The following is a 22,189-nucleotide window of genomic DNA, read 5'->3' as shown; positions in this document are numbered from 1 at the left end:
CAGCAGCAGAGACATCAGCGGTCGGCTCGGCCAACTTACCTGCAGAGGCGCCCCTGCTCTCCGAGATCACCAAACTTCAAGAGAAGATCAACGCCATTATTGAGGAGTCCCGGTCCAGGTGGAATTCAATCTCGGTCACGAGCAACAGAGAAAGTCTCCTTTAAAATATGTTTTGTGTTTTTTTTACTTAGGAATAGCTTTTAACTGTGTTGGTTTAAATGTTTTAAAGAATTTTTGTATTTGTGAATTTACTACAGTCTTTATTCAAGATTTCCTGAGTGGGGCTCTTCCTCCTGGGAGGTCTCAGGCTTGCCTGGACGGTCATGGCAAGCTATTCACTTAGGTGGTGCACCTGGAACGTCAAGGGGAGTAATTCACCAATCAAAAGGAAAAAGATATTATCAAGTCTCAAAAAAGAAAGGGTTGATGTAACTCTCTTACAGGAGACACATCTACTTGACAAAGAACATTTAAAGCTACAACAGGGCAGATTTAATCAGGCTTTTTTCTCATCTTTCAGTTCAAAAAGTAGGGGAGTAGCCATTCTTATTCAGAAGAATCTTCCTTTCCAAATGTTAAGCCAGGTAAAAGATGAATGTAGCCGGTAGATATTGATCAAAGCCCTAATACTTGGAGAGGAATATGGAATGTTGAATTCTATTGCCCACCCCCCGCTGCATCCCTTTAAATTTGTAACAGAAACCTTCTCTAAGTTGATGGCTTTTGGAGTCCGCCATACAATTATAGGAGGAAATTTTAACTGTATTATAGACCCAGAGACAGATAGGATATCTAAGAGCACAATGGGTATATCTCTGAGAGCTAGACAACTGGCGGATCTGAATGAGGAGCTAGGGCTAGTAGATGTATGGAAGTGCCTTCACCCCCAGGGTAGAGACTTTACTTTCTACTCTAACTCACACAAGTGCCATACCAGAATTGATATGTTTTTTTGCCCCCATACCCTTTTGAATTCCAGGAAAGAGGGAAATATTATTCACAAAGCAGAGATTATTTGAATATGGCAACAAGCCAGGCAGATTCCCAGCGTACCTTGCTAGAAAGAAAAAGGCTCCTCAAGCCAATATGATCATTAGAGAAAGTGCTGGTACCTTGACTTGTGATCATAAAAAGGTCAATACAGCCTTTAGAAAGTTTAATTTTGAACTGTATAAATCGCAGGACTGTGAGGATAGAATTGAGAAGATGGAATCCTTCTTTAAAAATTTGGCCTTTCCAGGCTTAACCTCAGAGCAGGTGTCGATCTTGAATGCCCACCTGACAACCCAGGAAGTACTCGACGCAGTTAGGCAGCTTCAGAGTGACAAAGCGCCTGGACCAGACGGATTCCAGGCTGAGTTCTATAAAAGATTTATTGGAGAACTGGCCGGGCCACTCATAAATATGTATAATTATTCATACAGTCAGGGCTGCCTCCCACCTTTGTTGAGAGAAGAAAACATCTTTCTTATTCTTAAAAAAGGAAAGGCCCCAGAAGATAGTTCATCATATAGACCCATTTCCTTACTAAACATGGATTTCAAAATTCTCTCTAAAATGTTAGCATTAAGATTGGAGAAGGTCTTACCATATATCATAAAAGAGGACTAGACGGGATTTATAAAGGGCCGCAGGTCAACTAATAATATTAGAAGGATCTTAAATATGATACAAGCTTGTCAACAGGGAACAATATCAGGTTTAGCTATCTCCTTGGATGGAGAGAAGGCATTTGTTCGGGTAGAATAGTCATATCTTTTTTATACACTGGAAAGGTTTGATGTCAGAGAGGCATTTACTAAATGGGTTTCAGTACTATATAATGATCCCAAAGCAGCAGTGATCACCAATGGTTTAAGTTCGGATAGCTTTAGTGTTGGCAGGGGATGTCGTCAGAGATGTCCTCTTTCACCATTATTATTTACGCTAGTGATTGAACAACTGGTGGAAGCTATATGAATTGACCCTAACATAATGGCTCCAAGGGTTGGATTGGGCAAACATAAAATCACTCTATATGCGGATGATGTCCTCCTCTTCTTAAGTGATCCTTTGATAACTGTATCCCACCTAATCCAAGTGATCAATTTATTTGGTATGTTCTCAGGCTATAAAATCAATTTTACAAAATCTGAGGCCATGCCGTTGGGAGGTCTTGCCGGTGTATCCAATTTACCGGATGGATCTTGCTTCCCTTTTGGTGGTGACTAAAAGGTTTTCTGTACCTAGGTATTTTTATCACCCCAGTATTTGGACAGCTGTATAAAGTTAATTTTGTGCACTTTTTTTTAGATTAGATTAGATTAGATTACTTACAGTGTGGAAACAGGCCCTTCAGCCCAACAAGTCCACACCGCCCCGCCGAAGCGTAACCCACCCATACCTCTACATCTACATTTACCCCTTGCCTAACACTATGGGCAATTTAGCATGGCCAATTCACCTGGCCTGCACATCTTTTGGACTGTGGGAGGAAACCGGAGCACCCGGAGGAAACCCACGCAGACACGGGGAGAATGTGCAAACTCCACACAGTCAGTCGCCTGAGGCGGGAATTGAACCCGGGTCTCAGGCGCTGTGAGGCAGCAGTGCTAACCACTGTGCCACCGTGCCGCCCACAATTAGAGAAAATAAGCCAGGACCTTCAATGTTGGGGAGATCTCCCAATATCCTGGTTAGGCAGAGTAGCCCTAATTAAAATGAATATTCTACCTCACCTTTTATACCCAATGAGAATGCTCCCCATGATGCTGCCAAGACAGGCGTTACATAAGCTCTACGGCTGGCTCGGCTCCTTTATTTGGAATCATAGACAGCCCCTTATCAAATTAGAAAAGCTGCAACTCCCACAAGCAAGGGTAGACTGGACTTTCCAGATTTCAGGAGGTACCAATTGAGTTCCTAATTATCCTATGTAGCTGATTGGGTCTCTTGTGACCCACAATCATTCTGGTTAGATATTGAGACCTCCCAAGCAAAATGTTCCCTCATCAATCTTTTATTTATGGACAAGATGAGAGCTATTATGGACTATTGTAAAAACCCTATTGTATTAAATACAATTAAAGCCTGGAGGATAATGTGTCAAGATGAGGGTAACCTGCAAAAAACCTCCCATTATACTCCTATAGTGGGAGCACTGGGATTTCAGCCAAGGGTGACAAATGCAACATTTAAAACTTGGAATTCCAGAGGTATCTCCTGTTTGGGAGACCTGTTCGATGGGGAGGTTATGATATCCTTTGAGCAGTTGCACCAGAAGTTTGGATTGCCTAACAGGGACCTTTCTCGGTATTTCCAAATACGAGATTATATACAAAAGAAGGAATCTCGTATAAATACGGGTTTTATTATAACTTGATGTAAATCTATTTTGAGCATGTATATAGTTATTTAATTATTTTGTTGTTTATTACTAGTAATGTATGATATTCTATTTTATGTTTTGGTTGCTGGTAGGATAGACTGGTAGTTAGTTGGGTTTTTCTCTTATTTATTTAATTTTATATTGATGTTTATACTGTTTGAATTAGAGATTAGATTACTTACAGTGTGGAAACAGGCCCTTCGGCCCAACAAGTCCACACCGATCCGCTGAAGCGCAACCCACCCAGACCCATTCCCCCACATTTATCCCTTCACCTGACACTATGGGCAATTACTTTTGTAATTTTGTAAAAAATCTTAAAAATTTTCTTTCTTCAATAAAAATATACACACACATATTTAAGTACGCAAAGTACTATGAAGCGATGAGACACAGATTTGATTTTCCACTCTTAAGATTCTGATTCAGTTAAATTTGGGAGTCCAAAGATGTGCAGTTTAGGTGGATTGGCTATGCTAAATTACACTATAGTGTCCAGGTATGTGCAGGTTAGGTGGGTTAGCCATAATATGTGTGGTATTATGGGAATAGGGTGGGGGCTAGGTTTGGGTGGGATGCTCTTCAGGAGGTCAGTGCAGACTTGATGAACCAAATGGCCTCTTTATTCACTGTTGGGATTCTATGACTGATCTGTCTCCTTCAGACAAATGCACTGAAAATGAGCAAAACAAGCACCTTCTTTTTATTTTTGGTACAAGATATATAATCAAGAACTACACATACTCGAGTTTTCAAAGGATTAATCCATAACTTTCTTTTACTTCTCACTGATATGCTGTCCGAGATACAGGATCTGAAATGAGTATCAGTGCCACCTCTCTCAGCACCTTCACTATCTTTAATTTAACACAGTTTATCTTGACATCCAGTACTAGATGAAGTTCCACCTGATCAAAAACTGAGAAAAACAAAGCCAGTGTCTTTAGTCCCAGTCCAAACCCCATTCCTTAACCAATGGTTCAATCCTTGAAACCAGACCAGTGACAAGGTTGCTGTCATATTAAACCATTAAGAAATCCAACGGGGAACTCTGGAAAATGTTTTCCTAGAGAGTGATTAGAATGTGAAGGTGGTTGCCACAAGGAGCAATTAAGGTGACTTGTATGATGGTTTTCAGAAAAAGCTCGATAAACACTTAAGAGAAAGAAGAATAAGGCAGAAAGGAAATAAAGAGAAAAGCCTGCAATTTTATAGTGTCTTTCATAATCATTTTGTTTTATAATCAATTCATTCTTTTTGAAGTGTCTTCCCTACAGTATTGTAATTTAGGGATCATGGCAGCTAATTTGTGCAAATGTTCAAACAAATGATAATGCCAATTAACCTGATTTACTGAAGTTGGTTAATGGATAAATATTAAGAGGTATGTTTATACACTTAGACAAACAAGAATCGGAGGAAGCCCATTCAGAGCAGTATCTCTGTTGATACCTGTTGATCTGAATTACACGTTACAGGACTCCAACACATTAGGAAGTCTCACTGATGCAGTGGTAGTGTCCATACCTGTACACCAAAAGTTTTAAGTCCCACACCAAAACTTGGTAGCCACTGAAGGTGTGTTTGTAATGTGGCCAAACAGGTTGATTATCAGCTTGTAAGTCCTTCCAATATAACTGATGGCAGGCATTAAGATCAAGAGATTCTCCTGGTCAGTCATCTCCTGGAAATGCAGACCACTGTTGTACTTTACCCCATAAGCTTGCACCAATATAACAGAAATCAATGGTCCAACCCCAGGAAATGAGGACAAGAGAAAGGACTTTGTTCTGTGATGAGCTTCTAAACAAATATTGCACCATCTTTGACAGGTAAGGCCTTGGATCGTGAGAAATAGGAGCACAAGTTGGCCAGATGTAAGCCCATAAAATCTGCTGTGTGATTCAATAAGGTTATGGATCATCTGATTGTGGCTTAACTCCACTTTCCTTCCTGTTCTTAGAAACCATTGTCTCAATTATCAAACAAAAATCCAATGTCAAAAAGTGTGGTGCTGGAAAAGCACAGCAGGCCAGGCAGCACCTGAAGAACAGGAGATTCCACTTTTCGGGTATAAGCTCTTCATTAGACATTTCTGATGAAGGGCTTATGCCCAAAATGTCAACTGGCCTGCTCCTCAGATGCTGCCTGACCTGCTGTGCTTTTCCAGTGCTACACTTTTCCACTATGATCTCCAGCATCTGCAGTCCTTTCTCCAAAAATCCATCAAACTCAGCTTTTATCCTAACTGCTTCCAATGCAAGTATATCTGTCCTTAAAGCTGAAAATGTGTTGCTGGAAAAGCGCAGCAGGTCAGGCAGCATCCAAGGAGCAGGAGAATCGACGTTTCAGGCATGAGCCATTCTTCAGGAATGAGGAAAGTGTGTTCAGCAGGCTAAGATAAAAGGTAGGGAGGAGGGACTTGGGGGAGGGGCATTGGAAATGCGAAAGGTGGAAGGAGGTCAAGGTGAGGGTGATAGGCCGGAGTGGGGGTGGGGGTGGAGAGGTCAGGAAGAAGGTTGCAGGTTAGGAAGGTGGTACTGAGTTTGAGGGATTTGACTGAGACAAGGTGGGGGGAGGGGAAATGAGGAAACTGGAGAAATCTGAGTTCATCCCTTGTGGTTGGAGGGTTCCCAGGCGGAAGATGAGGCGCTCTTCCTCCAAACATCGTGTTGCTATGGTCTGGTGATGGAGGAGTCCAAGGACCTGCATGTCCTTGGTGGAGTGGGAGGGGGAGTTGAAGTGTTGGGCTACGGGGTGGTTGGGTTGGTTGGTCTGGGTGTCCCAGAGGTGTTCTCTGAAACATTCCGCAAGTAGGCGGCCTGTCTCCCCAATATAGAGGAGGCCACATCGGGTGCAGCGGATGCAGTAAACGATGTGTGTGGAGGTGCAGGTGAATTTGTGGCGGATATGGAAGGATCCCTTGGGGCCTTGGAGGGAAGTAAGGGGGGAGGTGTGGGCGCAAGTTTTGCATTTCTTGCTGTTGCAGGGGAAGGTGCCGGGAGTGGAGGTTGGGTTGGTGGGGATTGTGGACCTGATGAGGGAGTCACGGAGGGAGTGGTCTTTTCAGAACACTGATAGGGGAGGGGAGGGAAATATATCCCTGGTGGTGGGGTCTGTTTGGAGGTGGCGGAAATGACGACGGATGATACGATGTATATGGAGGTTGGTGGGGTGGTAGGTGAGGACCAGTGGGGTTCTGTCCTGGTGGCGGTTGGAGGGACGGGGCTCAAGGACGGAGGTGCGGGAAGTGGAGGAGCAGCGTTGATCACGTCTGGGGGGAAATTGCGGTCTTTGAAGAAGGAGGCCATCTGTGTTGTATGGTATTGGAACTGGTCCTATCTGTCCTTAAAGGAGACCGAAATTGTACCTTGTACCTTCAGTGTGGTCTCACCAATGCCCTACCCAATTATAGCTGAGTTCTAAATCTGAGGTAAGTTAAAACTTTGCTGCCTGCATCCTAACTCATTCCAAGTACTCATACATCAACACTCTGCACAAATCAACACTGGTTCCCAGAGCAGCACGATACAACAAAAACTCAGTATGAATCCAGGAGGATCAAAGTGGATTAAAAACCAAATGAATAGCACAGATGAACTTGGGTTTACAGAGGGTGGGAAGACTGGGGATTGACCTGGAAAGCACTGAAATAGCCAGGCTGTGGAATTGTAGCTGTTAAGTGAAGTGGGATGAGTATGAAAAGGGACTGGCAGTTAACATGAAAGTTAAAAGTCATCAACAGGCATATAATTTGTGAAAGATATGGTAAAAGAAGAGCAATTCAGAATACTTACAAGGTTTACAAGTATTGAGGAAGTATTGGTTTAGATTAGAATAGATTCCCTATAGTGTGGAAACAGGCCCTTCGGCCCAACAGATCCACACTGACCCTCCGAAGAGTAACCCACCCAGACCCATTTCCCTCTAACTAATGCACCTAACACTATAAACCATTTAGCGTGGCCAATTCACCTGACCTGCACATCTTTGGCTTGTGGGAAGAAATCGGTGTTCCCCCTCTCGCCCCCCTCTCTCCTCGCCACCCTCTCTCCTCGACCTCCTCCTCGACCCCCCCCCTTCGCCCCCTCTCTCTCCGCACCCTCCCTCTCTCCTCACCCCCTCCCCTCACTCCCCTCCTCGCACCAACTCCTCGCCCCCTGCCCCTCCCTCTCCACCCCCTCCCTCTCTCCTCGCCCCCCTCTCCTCGTCCCCTCCCTCTCTTCACCCCCCTCTCGTCGCCCCCTCTCTCCTCACCCCCCCTCTTCTCGCACCCCCCCTTGTCCCCCTCTCTCCTCGCCCCCCTCTCTCCTCTCGCCCACACCCCCCTCCTCTCACCCCCCCTCACCCCCACGCTCCTCGCCCCCCCCTCCTCGCACCGCCTCTCCCCAAAACCCCCTCTCCCCGCCCCCCCCCGCACCACCCTCTCCTCGCCCGCCCCGCATCTCTCACCCCCCCTTTCTCCTCGCTCCCCCCCCCTCTCCTCGCACCCCATCTCTCCCTGCCCCCCCTCTCCTTGCCCCCACCTCTCCTCGCCCCCACCTCTCCTCTTGCCCCATCCCCTGCTCTCGCCCCCCCTCTCCTCGACCCCTCTATCCTCGCCGCCCTCTCTCCTTGCCCACCCCTCTCCTCGGCCACCCTCTCTCCTCGCACCCCCTTTCCCTGCACCTCCCCTCTCCCCCGTTCCTCTCACGCCCCCTCTCCTCACCCCCCTCTCCTCGCCTTCCCTCTCCCAGCCCCCCACCCCCCCTTTCTCCTCGTCCCCCCTCTCTGCCTCCCCCCTCCTTGCGCCCCCCTCTCTACTCACCCCCCTCTGTCCACGCCCACCTCCTCTCGCCCCCCCCCGCACCCCCTCACCCCCCTCTCCTCGCCCCCTCTCTCCCCGCCCCCCCTCACCCCTCCTCTCCTCGCACCCCCCTCTCCTTGCCCCCCCTCTGTCCTCGACCTCCTCCCCTCACCCCCCGCCTCCCCCTCTTTGCACCCCCCTCTACTCGCCCCTCTGTCGTCGACCCCCTCCCCTCAACCCCCGCACCACGCCCCCCCGCTGCCCCCTCCTTGTCCCCCTCTCGACACCCCTCTCCTCGCCACACCCCTCTCTACTCACACCCCCTCTCCCCTCGCCTCACCTCCCCCTCACCCCGCCCCACTTCCCACACCCTCTCTCCTCGAGCCCCTTTCTCCTCGCCGCCCCCTCTCTCGTCACCCCCCTCTCCTTGCCTCCCCCTCCTCGCACCCCCCTCTCTACTTGCCCCCTCTCCTCGCCTACCCCTTCCCTCAGCCCCCACTCGCCCCCCCGCTCCTTTCCCCCCACCCGCCGCCCTCTCCTTGCCCCCCACTCTTCGACCCCCTCTCCTCGCCTCCCCCTCCTCACCCCCATTCTCCCATCGCCCCCCTCGCCCCTTCTCCTCGCCACCCCTCTCTTTGCCCCCCTCTCCCCCTCTCTCCACGCCCTTGCGCGCGCGCGCGCGCGCGCGCTCCCCCCCCACCCCGCGCGCGCTCCCCTCCCCTCCCCACCCCGCGCGCGCTCCCCTCCCCTCCCCACCCCGCGCGCGCTCCCCTCCCCTCCCCACCCCGCGCGCGCTCCCCTCCCCACCCCGCGCGCGCTCCCCTCCCCACCCCGCGCGCGCTCCCCTCCCCACCCCACCCTGCGCGCGCTCCCCTCCCCACCCCACCCTGCGCGCGCTCCCCTCCCCACCCCACCCTGCGCGCGCTCCCCTCCCCACCCCACCCTGCGCGCGCTCCCCTCCCCACCCCACCCTGCGCGCGCTCCCCTCCCCACCCCACCCTGCGCGCGCTCCCCTCCCCACCCCACCCCACCCCGCGCGCGCTCCCCCCTCTCCCTGCTCGCGCCCCCTGCGCGCTCCCCCCTCCTCGCGCGCTGCCCGTTCTCGCGACATCAGCCGGGGATGAGGCTCCGCGGAGCCGGATATCCGGTCTCTTTCCCCGGGCGGTGGTGGAGTGATCGCTGCTGATCCGCTATGAAGGTGAGTCGGGGGAGGGCCCCGAGCTCGCTGCCGGCCATCGGCCGCTCTCCTGCCTCGCAATACCGGCTCCCCTTACAGCCCCAGCCTCCGTGCAGCCGGCCCGGGCCCTGAGCCAGTCCTTGCCGGCTGTCCTTGTACCCGATGGCGCCGGATTGAGATGGGGCCTGCGCCTTTGGCTCGGGAGCGGGATGCGCCAGGCGGCCGCAGGCCTCGCTCAGGAGGAGGTGCTGGCTCTGGGGGAAGGTCGGGGTGGGCTTGGGCTGAGGGACTCGCCGCGAGTGGAGGGAGGAGAGCCCGGAGACTGAAGCTCAGGGGACGGCGGGTGTCTTGTCCACGGCCACGTTTCCCCCCCAGATTAAAGCGAGTGTTCTCACTTTTCCAGCTCAACATCTCCTTCCCAGCCACTGGCTGCCAGAAACTTATCGAAGTGGACGATGAGCGCAAGCTGCGGACTTTCTATGAGAAACGCATGGCCACCGAGGTCGCTGCGGACTGTCTTGGAGACGAATGGAAGGTGAGCTATTGTAAACTATTGGGTCTGTTTCCTGTGAACTCAATGTGTTTATTGTTTTCATTAACACATCACCCAGGTGGGCAAACCGTCCTGTGTGGGCACCTTGTGTATCGAAGCCTTTCGAAGCAGGTGTCCCTTTCAAGCCTTTCTGCCTCCAAACCTACCACAGAGTCCCTGCGGTGTTGAAGAAGGCCATTCAGCCCACCGAGTCCACACCGACCCACTGAAGGGCATCCCACTCAGACCCACGCCCCCTAGCCTGTCCTTGTAACCAGGCGTTTGCCATGGCCAGTCCACCTAACCTGCACGTCTTTGGATTGTGGGAGGAAACTCATGCAGATGTGGGGAGAATGTGCGCACCCCACATATACAGTCATCTGAGGCTGGAATTGAACCCAGATCTCTGGTGCTGTGAGGCAGCAATGCGAACCACTGAGTAACCATGCTACCCAGATAACATTGGAGGTGAGATGACAACTTTTCCACTTCATGGTCTTTTGGAGTGACATGCTTGGATAGCGTACTGTCATAGAAAAGCAAGGAAACAGATCCTTTGGTCCAATTCATCCTTGCTGACCAGATATCCTAACCTAATCTAGTCCCATTTGCCAGCACTTGCCTTTTAAATGTTGTAATTGTACCAGCCTTTGCCACTTTGGCAGCTCATTCCATACACTCACCACCTTCCCTCTGCATGTAGAAGTTGCCCCTTAGGTCCCTTTTAAATTTTTCCCCTCTCACCCTAAACCTATGCCCTCTGGTTCTGGACTCCACCCTGCGCCAGGGGAAAGACCTTGTCTATTCACTCTATCAATGTCCCTCATAATTTTATAAACTTCTATAAGGTCACCCCTCAGCCTAAAGCATGTTTTGTGTAATTTTGACATTCTGTTCTGCGGTGACTAATGTATAGTTTTAAATTTGTCAGGATTTACAACAATGAAAAGGTGATATTCTTTCCCATGATTTCTGGTCCTGAATGGTCATGCTTTCACAACATAGTCTTTGTCCAGCTGTCTTTATGCTTGCTGTAAGGCTGGAAGTCTGCTTTGTAGGGAATCTCAGTCCCTATGCTCAGCATAAATCTGTTTGGTGAGGTATAAGTATGTTATTGCTTTTGCATCTTATGGGGTACGTTTGAATTTTCTGCAATGTACTACTTTAATGAAGAAGAAGGCAAAACAACGGTAATTCTGTCATGTATCTTGAGACCAGGAGAGGCACTGGAATATTTTAGCATTGTGTCTATGTAACTATACATAAGCAGAGTTCAGTTAATTTATCTGAGGAGTAGGCGAATCAATGTTTCGGGCATAAGCCCTTCAAGAGGCCTGTGGGCCAGGGGCTGAGAGGGGTTACCTTTTGCATTCTCAGCTACCTTCCTGCCGCCGCCACCACCACCCCAGCCCACAGGCCTCATTCCTGATGAAAGGCTTATGCCCGAAACATTGATGCTGCCTGCCTGACCTGCTGTGCTTCTCCAGCACTACATTCTCTCTCCAGCATCTCAGTCCTCACTTTCTTCAGTTAATTTATCTCTGATTAAGAAAGTTGTTGGCTCAAGTTCATCTACAGAGGTTTCAGGTAATCTCTACTGGCACTTAATGCTGTGACAATGTAGCAGTGTCAACAAATTTCAAATTGGTTATTGATATGACTTTAGCATATTGGAACATTTGAAGATCCTTGGTGGGGCCATATGAAACAAGCTTTGATAGAGCCACTTAAGGTAGTGGGTCAGGTGAACAAACGCTTGGTCAAAGTGGTATACAGTCTTAAAGGAGGAAGGTGAGGTGAGAAGGGATCTTCACCGCTTGTCTCGGCATTGAAGGGATGGCTGCTGCTGGTGGAGTATTTATGACTGGAATGATTAAGATTTAGAAAAACAACATGTCACGGGGTTGTGGGGGGAGGGGTTTGAGATACAGAGAGGTTAGACCATGGCACAGATTTGAAAACAACTGTGAGAATTTTAAAATATTGCTCAGCCCGCTTTAATTCGTCAACATAGGGTGACAAAGGAAGGGACTTGGTACAAGCTAACACTCCGGCAGCAGAGTTTCGGAAGATTCAGGTTGTATAGGGTAGAATCTGTGAGACCAGAGCAAAGGTAACAGAAGCATGTTTCATGTTTGGATGAGCTGAGACAGCCATACAGCATGGATACAGACCCTTTGGTCCCATTTGTCCACACCAATAAGTTTCCCAAACTAAACTGGTCCCACTTGCTTGCACTTGGCCTATATCCCTCTAAACCTTTCCTATTCATGTACCTGTCCGAATGCATTATGGAGCAAAAGTAGAGTTCAGAATAAAGAGTCTTTGAGATGGCTCATAAATGATGCCAGAAATTCATCTCAGGATCACACCAAGATTGCTTACAGACTTGCTAATAAAAGGAATAGAAAAAAACAATAGCTCTGACTTCCTGGTGTTGGATAGAAAGTTTCTATTCATCCAATCTTGGATAAGTCATCTGGTAATGTAACAGCAGTGGAGAATAGGAGACAGGTTGCCTGTAAGCAAACTTTAGCTGCTTCATTGATAACTTTCATTCCATCATAATGTCAAAAATGGGTGTGCTTACTGATTTCACAATATTCAGAACCATTCACAACTCTTCAGATGCTGAAGCAGTCTGTGCATATGTTCAGCAAAATTGAGACATCATCCAGATTTGACCTGACAAGTGGCAGGTAACAATTGCACCATGCCACTGCTGTGTAAAGAGCAGCATCTCCCCATCATTCAATGGCATTATCATCACTAAAGTCCACCTAGCATCAGCCTTTTAAGGGTTATCATTGTAACAAGCGAAAATTGTTGTGGGGGTGGGGGGGGGATGGAATACTTGATTCAAAGATGAAGTTCTTCTGTACGAGATGGGAAAAGATCTACAAAGTGACAGCATGTCTGAGGACTTGAAAAGAAAGGGAGCTTAAAGATGGTATGGTAGTTTGAGAGCTTAGAGAGGGTCACTGGCTGTGTTTTTAAAAGGAGATGATAGTGTATTTAAAAGTGAGTGACAATACTTGGAGAGAACCCTTCACAATGATGGGAAGAGATTGGATTGAGGATGAAAGCATTTCTGCTGCCCTCAGGTGGACCTAATGCTCCCTTGAATTTTTAAGCAGTTTAGGTGTCCCCTGGGTTCTGACTAATATTTATACCTCAACAAACATTACTGAATAAGTCATTCATATGTTTGTGGGTCCTTGCTGTTTCCAAAACTGACTGCATTTCAAAGGGATTTTATTGATTGTGAAGTGCTTTTGAATGCTCTGTGGGTGTGAAGGGTGCTGCCAAAGTTGATTCTTGATTTAAGTTGGAAATTTTTTTATTCCAGGGATATGTTGTGCGCATCAGTGGTGGCAACGATAAGCAGGGATTCCCCATGAAACAGGGCGTCTTGACTAACGGCCGTGTCCGTCTGCTACTCAGCAAGGGGCACTCCTGCTATCGTCCGAGGAGATCTGGCGAACGCAAACGGAAATCTGTCCGTGGGTGCATTGTTGATGCCAACCTGAGTGTCCTGAACTTAGTTATTATTAAGAAAGGTGAGTGAAAGTCAGTTAGTACTAAGGATTGAGAAGGTTTTGCTGTGATTGTGAATAATGAATTTTCTCCCTAAACTTATATATACCACATACAATAAAAAATTTTGGAACTTGCTAAAATAGTTATCTCACAGCTTGATCCTTTTCACATTCTGTATGATGTGTTAGTTCAGCTAAGATCTCACTTCCCCACCAATGTCATGCAATTCAAGTTGTATAATAAGCCATAACTGACTAGGTGATTGTCACTTTGATGCAGTGGAATCGGTGATCTCAGTCAGGGGCAATGATGCTGAGATTAGTTCAGGGAGAGGAAAAGACGGGCACAAAATCTTTCTTGTAACCCTGCTATATGTGGTTGCATTTTGAGAAATTTGTCATTGACACTTATGTGATGTCTCTTTTTTTTATTTTAATGTGGAAACTCCTTTAAGCTTTGATCTATCTTGTTCCATTAGTTGGTTCAATATTTATTCATATTTTCTGACATATCCTTCAATATGTTTTAGACGGGTGTTGCCAGGGATAGAGGGTTTGAGCTATAGGGAGAGGTTGGATAGGCTGGGGCTGTTTTCCCTGGAGCACCAGAGGCTGAGCGATGACCTTAATAGAGGTTTACAAAATTATGAGTGACATGGATAGGATAAATCGACAGTCTTTTCCCTGGGGTCGAGGAGTCCAGAACTAGAGAGCATAGGTTTAGGGTGAGAGGGGAAAGATTTAAAAGCGACCTGAGGGGCACCTTTTTCACACAGAGGGTGGTACATGTATGGACTGAGCTGCCAGAGGAAGTGGTGGAGGCTGGTACAATTACAAGATTTAAAAAGCATCTGGATGGATATTTGAATAGGAAGGGTTTAGAGGAATATGGGCCGAGTGCTGGCAAATGGGACTGGCTTTATTTAGGATATCTGGTGGGCATGGACGTGTTGCATCAAAGTTCTTTTTCCATGCTGGGTACATTTTGTTGGCTAATATGTCTTTGGGCTTTGGGCTGCTAAGATAAGTGCCTTTTAATTAAAAATTGAAAAACTTACACTGTCTTTCAAATTTTGGACAATTGTTTTTGAAATTGTTGATATGGTTTCTCTTGTTCCAACTAGCCTTCCCAATGAACTGATTCAAAAGTGTGTAAACAGAAAATTGCTGTGGTAATATTGTGGTCTTTCTGATTCTTGTAGATCAGGCCTTTCTGCAAGTCCTTGGGTTCTGTGCAATATAAACAAAACACTATAGAAACTCAGCAGGTCTGGCAGCTTATGAGGAGAGAGAGAGAGACATTGATGTTTCAAGTCTGGCATGGCTACTTCTGAATTGTGTTCTTTGTAACTTGCGTAACTATCTTGTTAACAGGTTGGTTGTTAGTGATATAACCCAAGTCCTTTTAAAGGTTTTATGTGATGTGTGCTGATATCCAGGACTGAGAAATTAATTACAGGTGTCCCCCCCTCCATATCCACAAGTGATATGTTGCAAGATCTACCGTGGATGCCTGAAACTGCGGATAGTAGCGAACCTTATCATTTCAATGGGAAACTTACCTTCCCGGCAGCCCCTGGAATTATTTGTGGAGTGTTCCATGTGATATTTCCAGGCCGTGGTAAACTGCGGATAACCGAAACTGGAAACAGAATCCGCGGGTACAAGGGTTCTACTGTACATTTGTATGACCACTTCTGTCTCTCCTAATTGTGCTACATTGGGTATGATGGTTCTGTCACAAGTACAGTAGTCATATTAGCGGTCTGTAACTAAAAATTCACAAATCATGGTTTACCTGCCATTCACGACAGCTGATATAAAACAACGGCATTAAAATTGTTTGCTTCCCGTATAAGTGCAGGCAAGTTGTCTTGGTCTACAAATAAGTGCGTATTAATTAAAGTTCTCCCAGAGAATCGGCAATTAAATTTATCCTAAAGGTACCCTATGGGGGAAAATCCAATTAAAAATGGGAGAAGTCTAACAAACTGGAGTGAGTTGAGAGTGTGGCGCTGAAAAAGCACAGTAGGTCAGGCAGCATCTGATCAGGAGAATCAACGTTTTGGCCAAAAGCCCTTCAGTAGTGGAGGCCTGGTGAAGGGCATATGCCCGAAACGTTGATTCTCCTGCTCGTCAGATGCTGCCTGACCTGCTGTGCTTTTCCAGCGCCACACTCTCAACTCCTGATGTCCAACATCTGCAGTCCTCCCTTTCTCCTAACAAACTGGACTTGGTTTGATAAAATGGTGGACTTGAAAAATGTTTTGTGAACTTCAGCCATTTTTTGCATTATTGTTATTGCATCACCTCGCCATTTAGATATTTTAAAGTGATGGGCACTATTTTAACACTACAGTTGTAATATATTTTCCATCAGACCACCTTCCTTTTTCGTCATTTCCTCTTACTTTTCTCCCCTTTGTCCAAAGCTGAAAGTTTGAATACTGCTGTCTTATCCAAGCTCTTGTGCTTTGGGATATAATATTGAAGAGGTCTCCCTGACATTGGTGTTATGGCCTATGTTCTTGAATTTATGGTTACAAGAATATTTCTATCTTTATTGTATCATCCTGACTCTCTGTACATTTTCCCCCTATAGTAATCCCACGAGTGCACATCATACTTTTGAAAGGCAGGTTGACCACCCCTTATTGGTTACAGCTGTCAGCCTTAGGTTTTACTCTGCAGCATGAACTTGGGCTTTTGGTTTTGGCTTCGAAATGCAAAAGCTAGTTCATCACAGCTTACCTGAGTTCAGCTCATACTTACGAGTACAGTAATGGAAGTCTGCCTTGAAATCTTGGTGATGAAAAGATTTGACAGCTGGTGCAGTTAAATTAGATGTGTTCAGCCTGTGTTTGAATCAGATAATATGATGGCAGTCTCTGGTTTAGAAGCATGTAATTTCTTCATCGTTGGCCAGACAGCTAGCAGAATGATGTAGTTTGTATGATATTTTATATCGCGTTCATAATTCTTATCACTGCAGCTGATGTTATAACCAACAGCATGAAGTAAGAGTCTCATTGCAGAAGGTGTTACTGCAAAGTTTATTATATACTGTACTCCCCGTGGGAATGAATGGCTGACATGAGTAAATAGTCTGTCGTCCCTGGTTTTGTCTCAAGGCGTTGGTGAGGTGATTTGTCATTGTGGTTAAGAGAATGTCACCAGAATCCCACTACCGTCTACTATCCAGTAACAAATGCCGTTGCTGTGTTAACATGGACATTTGCAGTAGTAGATAGGCTTTGATTGTGATATCTGCTTGTCTCTGAGTTTGAATTATTCATTATTCCAGAAAATTTGCTGATTTAAACAACGTGAGGAATCAATTACATGGGAAAACTTTCAGCAAAAAAAAATTGAGGGACTTAACAAGAAAAGGAGGGAAATAGGTATCTGCACAAACTAAGTGTTTGGCCTAGTAATGCAGGGGGACCATTGCACATCTGTATAGAAATAGATTTAACCATACTGAGGAACCTCGATTATCCAAACGACACAGGCAGGGAGTATTTTGTTTGGATAATGGAACGTTCAGATAATCGATGCTGGATAACACGGTTTACCCAAGCATTGGGACCTTGTGATCATGTTCGGATAATCGATGTTCCACTGTATGACAATCTGACTATCCTCTTTCTGAGTAGGTGAAAAGGACATCCCGGGACTGACAGACAATACTGTGCCCCGCCGTCTTGGACCGAAAAGGGCGAGCAAAATCCGTAAACTGTTCAACCTGTCCAAGGAAGATGATGTACGCCAGTATGTTGTAAGGAGACCTCTCAGCAAAGAAGGTGTGTACATTTTCCTAAAATTCTGGAACAGTAAATTCCTACCCCATTTCTCCAAACTAACTCCCAACAAGATTGCCATAAAACCTGTTAAAATCTTCGAGGTGAAGTAGTTTGCCTCCTTACCTAGTCTGGCCTGTACAGTCTGTTCTGCTATAACACAGAAGTTCTGTTCTCACGCAATTCTGTATTGGAAGAAAATCGCGTAAAGTAGCACCATTTGAAGTAATGGGACCCGAATCGCATTAGAACCAATATACTGTTTTTAAAAATAGGGCTTTAGAAACAGTGTCCCCAAATCATCAGTCGCATAATAGTGAATTTGCATTAACAAAACGTGTATTATAGCAGAATGACCTGAATGATGCTGGGTCTAGAACGATGTGATTAAATTTGAACCAACCTCTGAAAGCACCCACTTCTTTCAAATGCTGGTTCATCACTTTCTCAAGGTTAATTGGAAATGGGTGCTAAATGCAATTCTCTTTCCTGCAGCTTTGTATTTACACTCTTCCAGTTTGGATTCTGCCACAGTAGTTAAAGTTAACCATTACATATGGCAATATAAAATAAGAGCAGAAATAAATCATTTGGCTTCTTGGGTCTGCTTAATCGCCAGTAGAATCATGGCTAATTTGTTGATGTTTCAAGTTTCACATTCTCATCCACCCCGATAACCTTTGGTTCCCTTGTCTAACAAGAGACTACCTACCTCTGCCTTTACATCGTTTGAACACCCCTGCTTCCATTAGGAGCAAAGAGTTCCAAAATTGCATGACTCTCTCAGAGGAGTTCCGTTCTGTTTGACGTGACTGGTAAACTCTTCATTGTTGTGTTTCTCTGCAGATTTTGGCATATTGAATGGCCACATAATCCCTCTCCATTGCCTAGAATTATGGGCCTGTAGCCATCTGATTCTTGTTTCTTCAGGCATTGTCAGAAATGGCATTCCTCCTGCTGCCAGGTCATTACTTCTGGCCTTGCCCCTAGACTTGTTTGTCCCCCCCCTTTCTATTTGTAATTGACATGGAGCCCCTTGATAGCATAATTCGTGAACACAACAAAAACAAGTTGCTGGAGAAGCTCAGCAAGTCTTCTAGCATCTGTGCAGAGAAATCGAGAGTTAATGTTTCAGGTCTGGTGACCCTTCCTCAGATGCTGCCAGACCTGCTGAGCTTTTGCAGTAACTCCGATTTACAGCATCCGCAGTTCTTTTAGTTTTTGTTCATTAACAGCTGTTCTGCATGCAAGCTAATACTGATAACACTCAACTCTGTATCACTGCTGTCTCCAGTATGCTCCCCCTTCTGTTAAGTTCCCCAACTTCAGCTCTGCTTCAGTTTTTACTGCTGCTGAAACCCCTCCCCAGTTCTGTTTCCCCCCATTTCAGTGATCTCTCCAACCTCCAAACCTGAGCTCATCTGATAGTATGCAGTCTGAATCCTAACTTGCTGCAAGCCCAGTTAAAGCATTACACCTTTGTTTGCTGACCCACCTTTGTTTCCAGTCAGGCAGTACTCCATTTTAAAAGGTTATGTTTACCTGGATGGCAGCACTTGTGCAGAAGTTAGTGTTGCATATTCTAGCCGACAAGAGTGAATTGATGACGTGTCCTCTAATCCCACCGTTGCAGATGATGGAATTTAAAGTCAGTTAATCAAGCCAGCTGAGGCTGCTTAAGTTTTAATTTTGTACGTTTGTCTGGCATTTTATCTGCAACTCCCAGGTAAGAAGCCGAGAACCAAAGCTCCCAAAATTCAGCGTCTCGTAACACCCCGAGTTCTGCAACACAGGCGGAGACGCATTGCCCTGAAGAAACATCGTACTCAGAAGAACAAGGAAGCTGCAGCTGAATATGCCAAGCTTCTGGCCAAGAGGATGAAGGTTAGTTATTTATATTATCAGGGAATACTTGGTTTGCTGTGTTTAGTTATGTCAGTGCGGATCACTTGCACTTTTTTTGGTTAAAGCTGTATATGGCTTCTTTGAGAATAGAAACGTTCAGACCTAAAGAGTTGCAATTCACTACCATCCTCCTCTGTGGGGTTTAGATTGATTGACTGGGGCGCTGACCTCTCTGTCTCTGTGTGTCTCTCTCTCTCGCTCTCCTTCCTCCTTCCCTCCCAGGATGCAGACATCTGTGGGGTTTAGATTGATTGGGACGTTGATGTTGCCCCGTCTGTGGGGTTTAGATTGATTGACTGGGGCGCTGACCTCTCTGTCTCTGTGTCTCTCTCTCTCTCGCCCTCCTTCCCTCCCAGGATGCAGACATCTGTGGGGTTTAGATTGACTGGGACGCTGATATTCCCCCATCCATACAGCTTTGTCATCTTCACAAACCTAATGTTTTCCTCCACATTCTGTAAGCTTCATTTCATCCAAACTTCTGCTGCTTGTACTCCATGTTCACCACAACCTGTTCATTCACACCAAGGCCCTGTTGACCTTGATTGCAAGTTTCTGCAATTGTGTACCTTTAAAGCTTGTGACTGTTTAAAACCATGAACAGTGCCTCCTGTCTAAAAGCTTTCTCAAACACTGGCCATGCTTTCCCATTCCCCAAGCTCCTCACCTTTAACCCTAATCCCCGAAATTCCCTCAATTGTGTACACTGTTGTACAAAGTTTTCTCCCTCTCAGGCTTCCGACCTTTCCACCCGATATCCCATTTTTGATACCATCTTATTCTTGCATTCAGTGTCTGTGTCACCCTAAGATGTTCTTTTACATTACGGACCCTAATTAAAAGTATGCTGAAAGAGAACTTGCTACAGAAAGTATCCAATTAAAAAAGCAAATGGGATCCTGGTATTCACAGCAAAAGGACTGAATTATGGAAGTAAATAACTGTTGTTACAGTGATATAAGGCATTGGTGAGACCACAGCTGGAGTATTGTGTTTAGTTTTGGTCTCCTTACTTGAGGAAGGATATGGTGGGAGGGGTTCCCCAGGTGGATTCTAGGGATAGAAGGGCAGTCTTACAAGGAGGGATTGAACAGCTTGGATTTGTACTTAGTGGAGTTCAAAAGAAGGAAGGGGAATCTGATTGAGGAATATAAACTGCAAAAGGGGGTTGGTGAGGTGGACATTAGACAGATGTCCCCTATGTAGGACAGTCTCGAGCAGGAGGTTATAGATACAGATTGAGAGGGGGGTAGCTTCAAAACTGGGGTGAAGAGAAACCACTTCTCGGAGGGTTGTGAATCTGGATGGAACTCGTTGCCCCAGAGTGCAGTGGAGGCAGACTCAATCAACAGATTCAAGAAAGAAATTGATATGTTTCTGATGAAAAGGGGGATAAAGGGCGATGAGGAACAGGCAGGAGAGTGGAGCTGAGACCAGGATAAGATCAGCAGTGATCATGTTAAATGGTAGAGTGGGCTCCAAGGGCTGAATTGCCTACTGCCTTTCCTAATTCCTGTGTTCCACAGTAAACAGTGATAATATTGGGTAAGCTGCATTAGAAGCATTGTATTAATCAGACCTTTTTGAATTTATTTGCAGGAAGCTAAGGAGAAACGTCAGGAACAGATTGCAAAGAGACGTCGTCTTTCTTCATTGAGGGCCTCCACATCAAAATCGGAATCTAGCCAAAAATAAAAATATTGGTGGGATAGGCAAAATAAAGAGATTTTGTTGAAATGCCCTGCATTCATTATTTACATCTCAAAGGTATAAATACCGGAGGAAACCTGCACAGACACAGGGCAAATGCCAATTCCACAAAGTTGCCCAAGAATGGAATCGAACCTGGATCCCTGCTGCTATGAGGCAGCAGTGCTAACCACTGAGCCACTGTGCATCTTATTCGTGTGAAGGTGTTGTTGTTCTAGAGTGAGTGCAGCAAAGGTTTAGCGGGCTGGTTTGGTGGGAATGTGGGATGAGGAGAAGTTGAAATGGTTAGGCTGTTTATTTTAGATTCGATACGATTCAATTCCTTACAATGCTAAAGTTCAGAAAAATTAGACTGGGAGATTTCATAGAAATGGCTAAAATTCTAACCAAATTAGACGGGCTGGATGCAGGAAAGATGTTGCTGATGACTGAGTTCGGAACCAGGTGTTACACTGCAAGGATTTGGAGTAAACTGTTTAGGATTGAGATGAGGAAAATTTCTTCACTGGTAAGCCTGTGAAATTCATTACCATAGAAAGCAGTCAAGATGAAAACATTGTAGCATTTCAAGAACAAATTGGACATCGAGCTTAGGCTAAAGATATCAGAGGCTGTGGGGGAAGCAGGAAGATGCTGTTGAGTTTGATAATCAGCCATGATAGTGATGAATGGCAGAGCAGGTTTGAGAGGTTGAATGGCCAACCTCTGTTTTCTCTTCCCACATTGTAAAGCCGTTAAAGCAGACACATATGAGTTTTGCTCTTCTCCATGGATTTAACTTATTGCCTGCTATACCAGCTGCAATACATTCAGGTTATATTGACATGCTTTATCTGCAAGTTCTGTCATAAGTATTGATTATAGGTAAGTGAGAGCTGCATTTTGGCAGTAATGGCAATCAACACACTCTTGTCTACAATCTTAAGAGTACATGAAGAGGCTAATCTTTCATGCAGAATCTGATTCTGTCATGCACGGCCTTTGTAATTTGCTTTGTATTCATTCCCTTTACTGATAAAACCTTTTGTTTGCACATCATGTTAAATTAGTGCCATCTCATTCTTGATCCTCTTTATCAGATCACCTCTTGGCCTTTGCTCCAAGGAGAACAGTCCCAACTTTTTCAATCTACCCTCAGAACTGAAGATCCTTGTCATTGTAAACTCCATGTCACCCAGAACTGTATATGGTACTTCAGCTGAGGCTTAATGTGTTTTGAACAAGTTCAGCATCACTCCCTTAACTCTTATATTTGGTACCTCAATTACAAGAGGTAAAGGTACTGTGTGCTTTACTTATTACTCTCTGCCTTTTGCCACTTTCAAAAAACTGCATCTGCACAACTAGGTCCCTTTGCTCCTGCACCCCTTTCA

General features: G+C 46.0%; 2 protein-coding genes across 3 annotated transcripts in view; one reads left to right on the top strand and one right to left on the bottom strand.

Moving 5' to 3' along the window:
* Positions 1–7,281, bottom strand: part of acer2 (alkaline ceramidase 2) — a 72,186-nt gene extending 64,905 nt beyond the window's left edge. Inside the window, exons 1-2 of one of the 2 annotated variants that reach the window (XM_072590167.1) lie at positions 253–583; positions 40–158 (exon numbers count right to left, since the gene is read on the bottom strand). The gene's annotated coding sequence lies outside the window, so the exon portion shown is untranslated. Of the gene's footprint in view, positions 1–39; positions 159–252; positions 584–7,164 lie in introns of those variants that run through there. The other variant, XM_072590168.1, reaches the window with a different exon arrangement.
* A 1,902-nt stretch (positions 7,282–9,183) lies between these two features.
* rps6 (ribosomal protein S6) lies at positions 9,184–20,843 on the top strand. The gene is made up of 6 exons (XM_072590164.1): positions 9,184–9,351; positions 9,734–9,865; positions 13,212–13,422; positions 17,058–17,204; positions 18,928–19,085; positions 20,706–20,843. Exons 1-6 carry the CDS (start codon positions 9,346–9,348, stop codon positions 20,799–20,801), a joined length of 750 nt encoding a protein of 249 aa, XP_072446265.1. The 5' UTR covers positions 9,184–9,345; the 3' UTR covers positions 20,802–20,843.
* Positions 20,844–22,189: the final 1,346 nt, after the last annotated feature.

The sequence above is a fragment of the Chiloscyllium punctatum genome, chromosome 2 (genome assembly GCF_047496795.1).
Source record: "Chiloscyllium punctatum isolate Juve2018m chromosome 2, sChiPun1.3, whole genome shotgun sequence".
NCBI classification, from domain to species: Eukaryota; Metazoa; Chordata; class Chondrichthyes; order Orectolobiformes; family Hemiscylliidae; genus Chiloscyllium; species Chiloscyllium punctatum.
The sequence above is the reverse complement of the archived record's forward strand: the minus strand, read 5'-3'. Positions and strand labels throughout refer to the sequence as shown.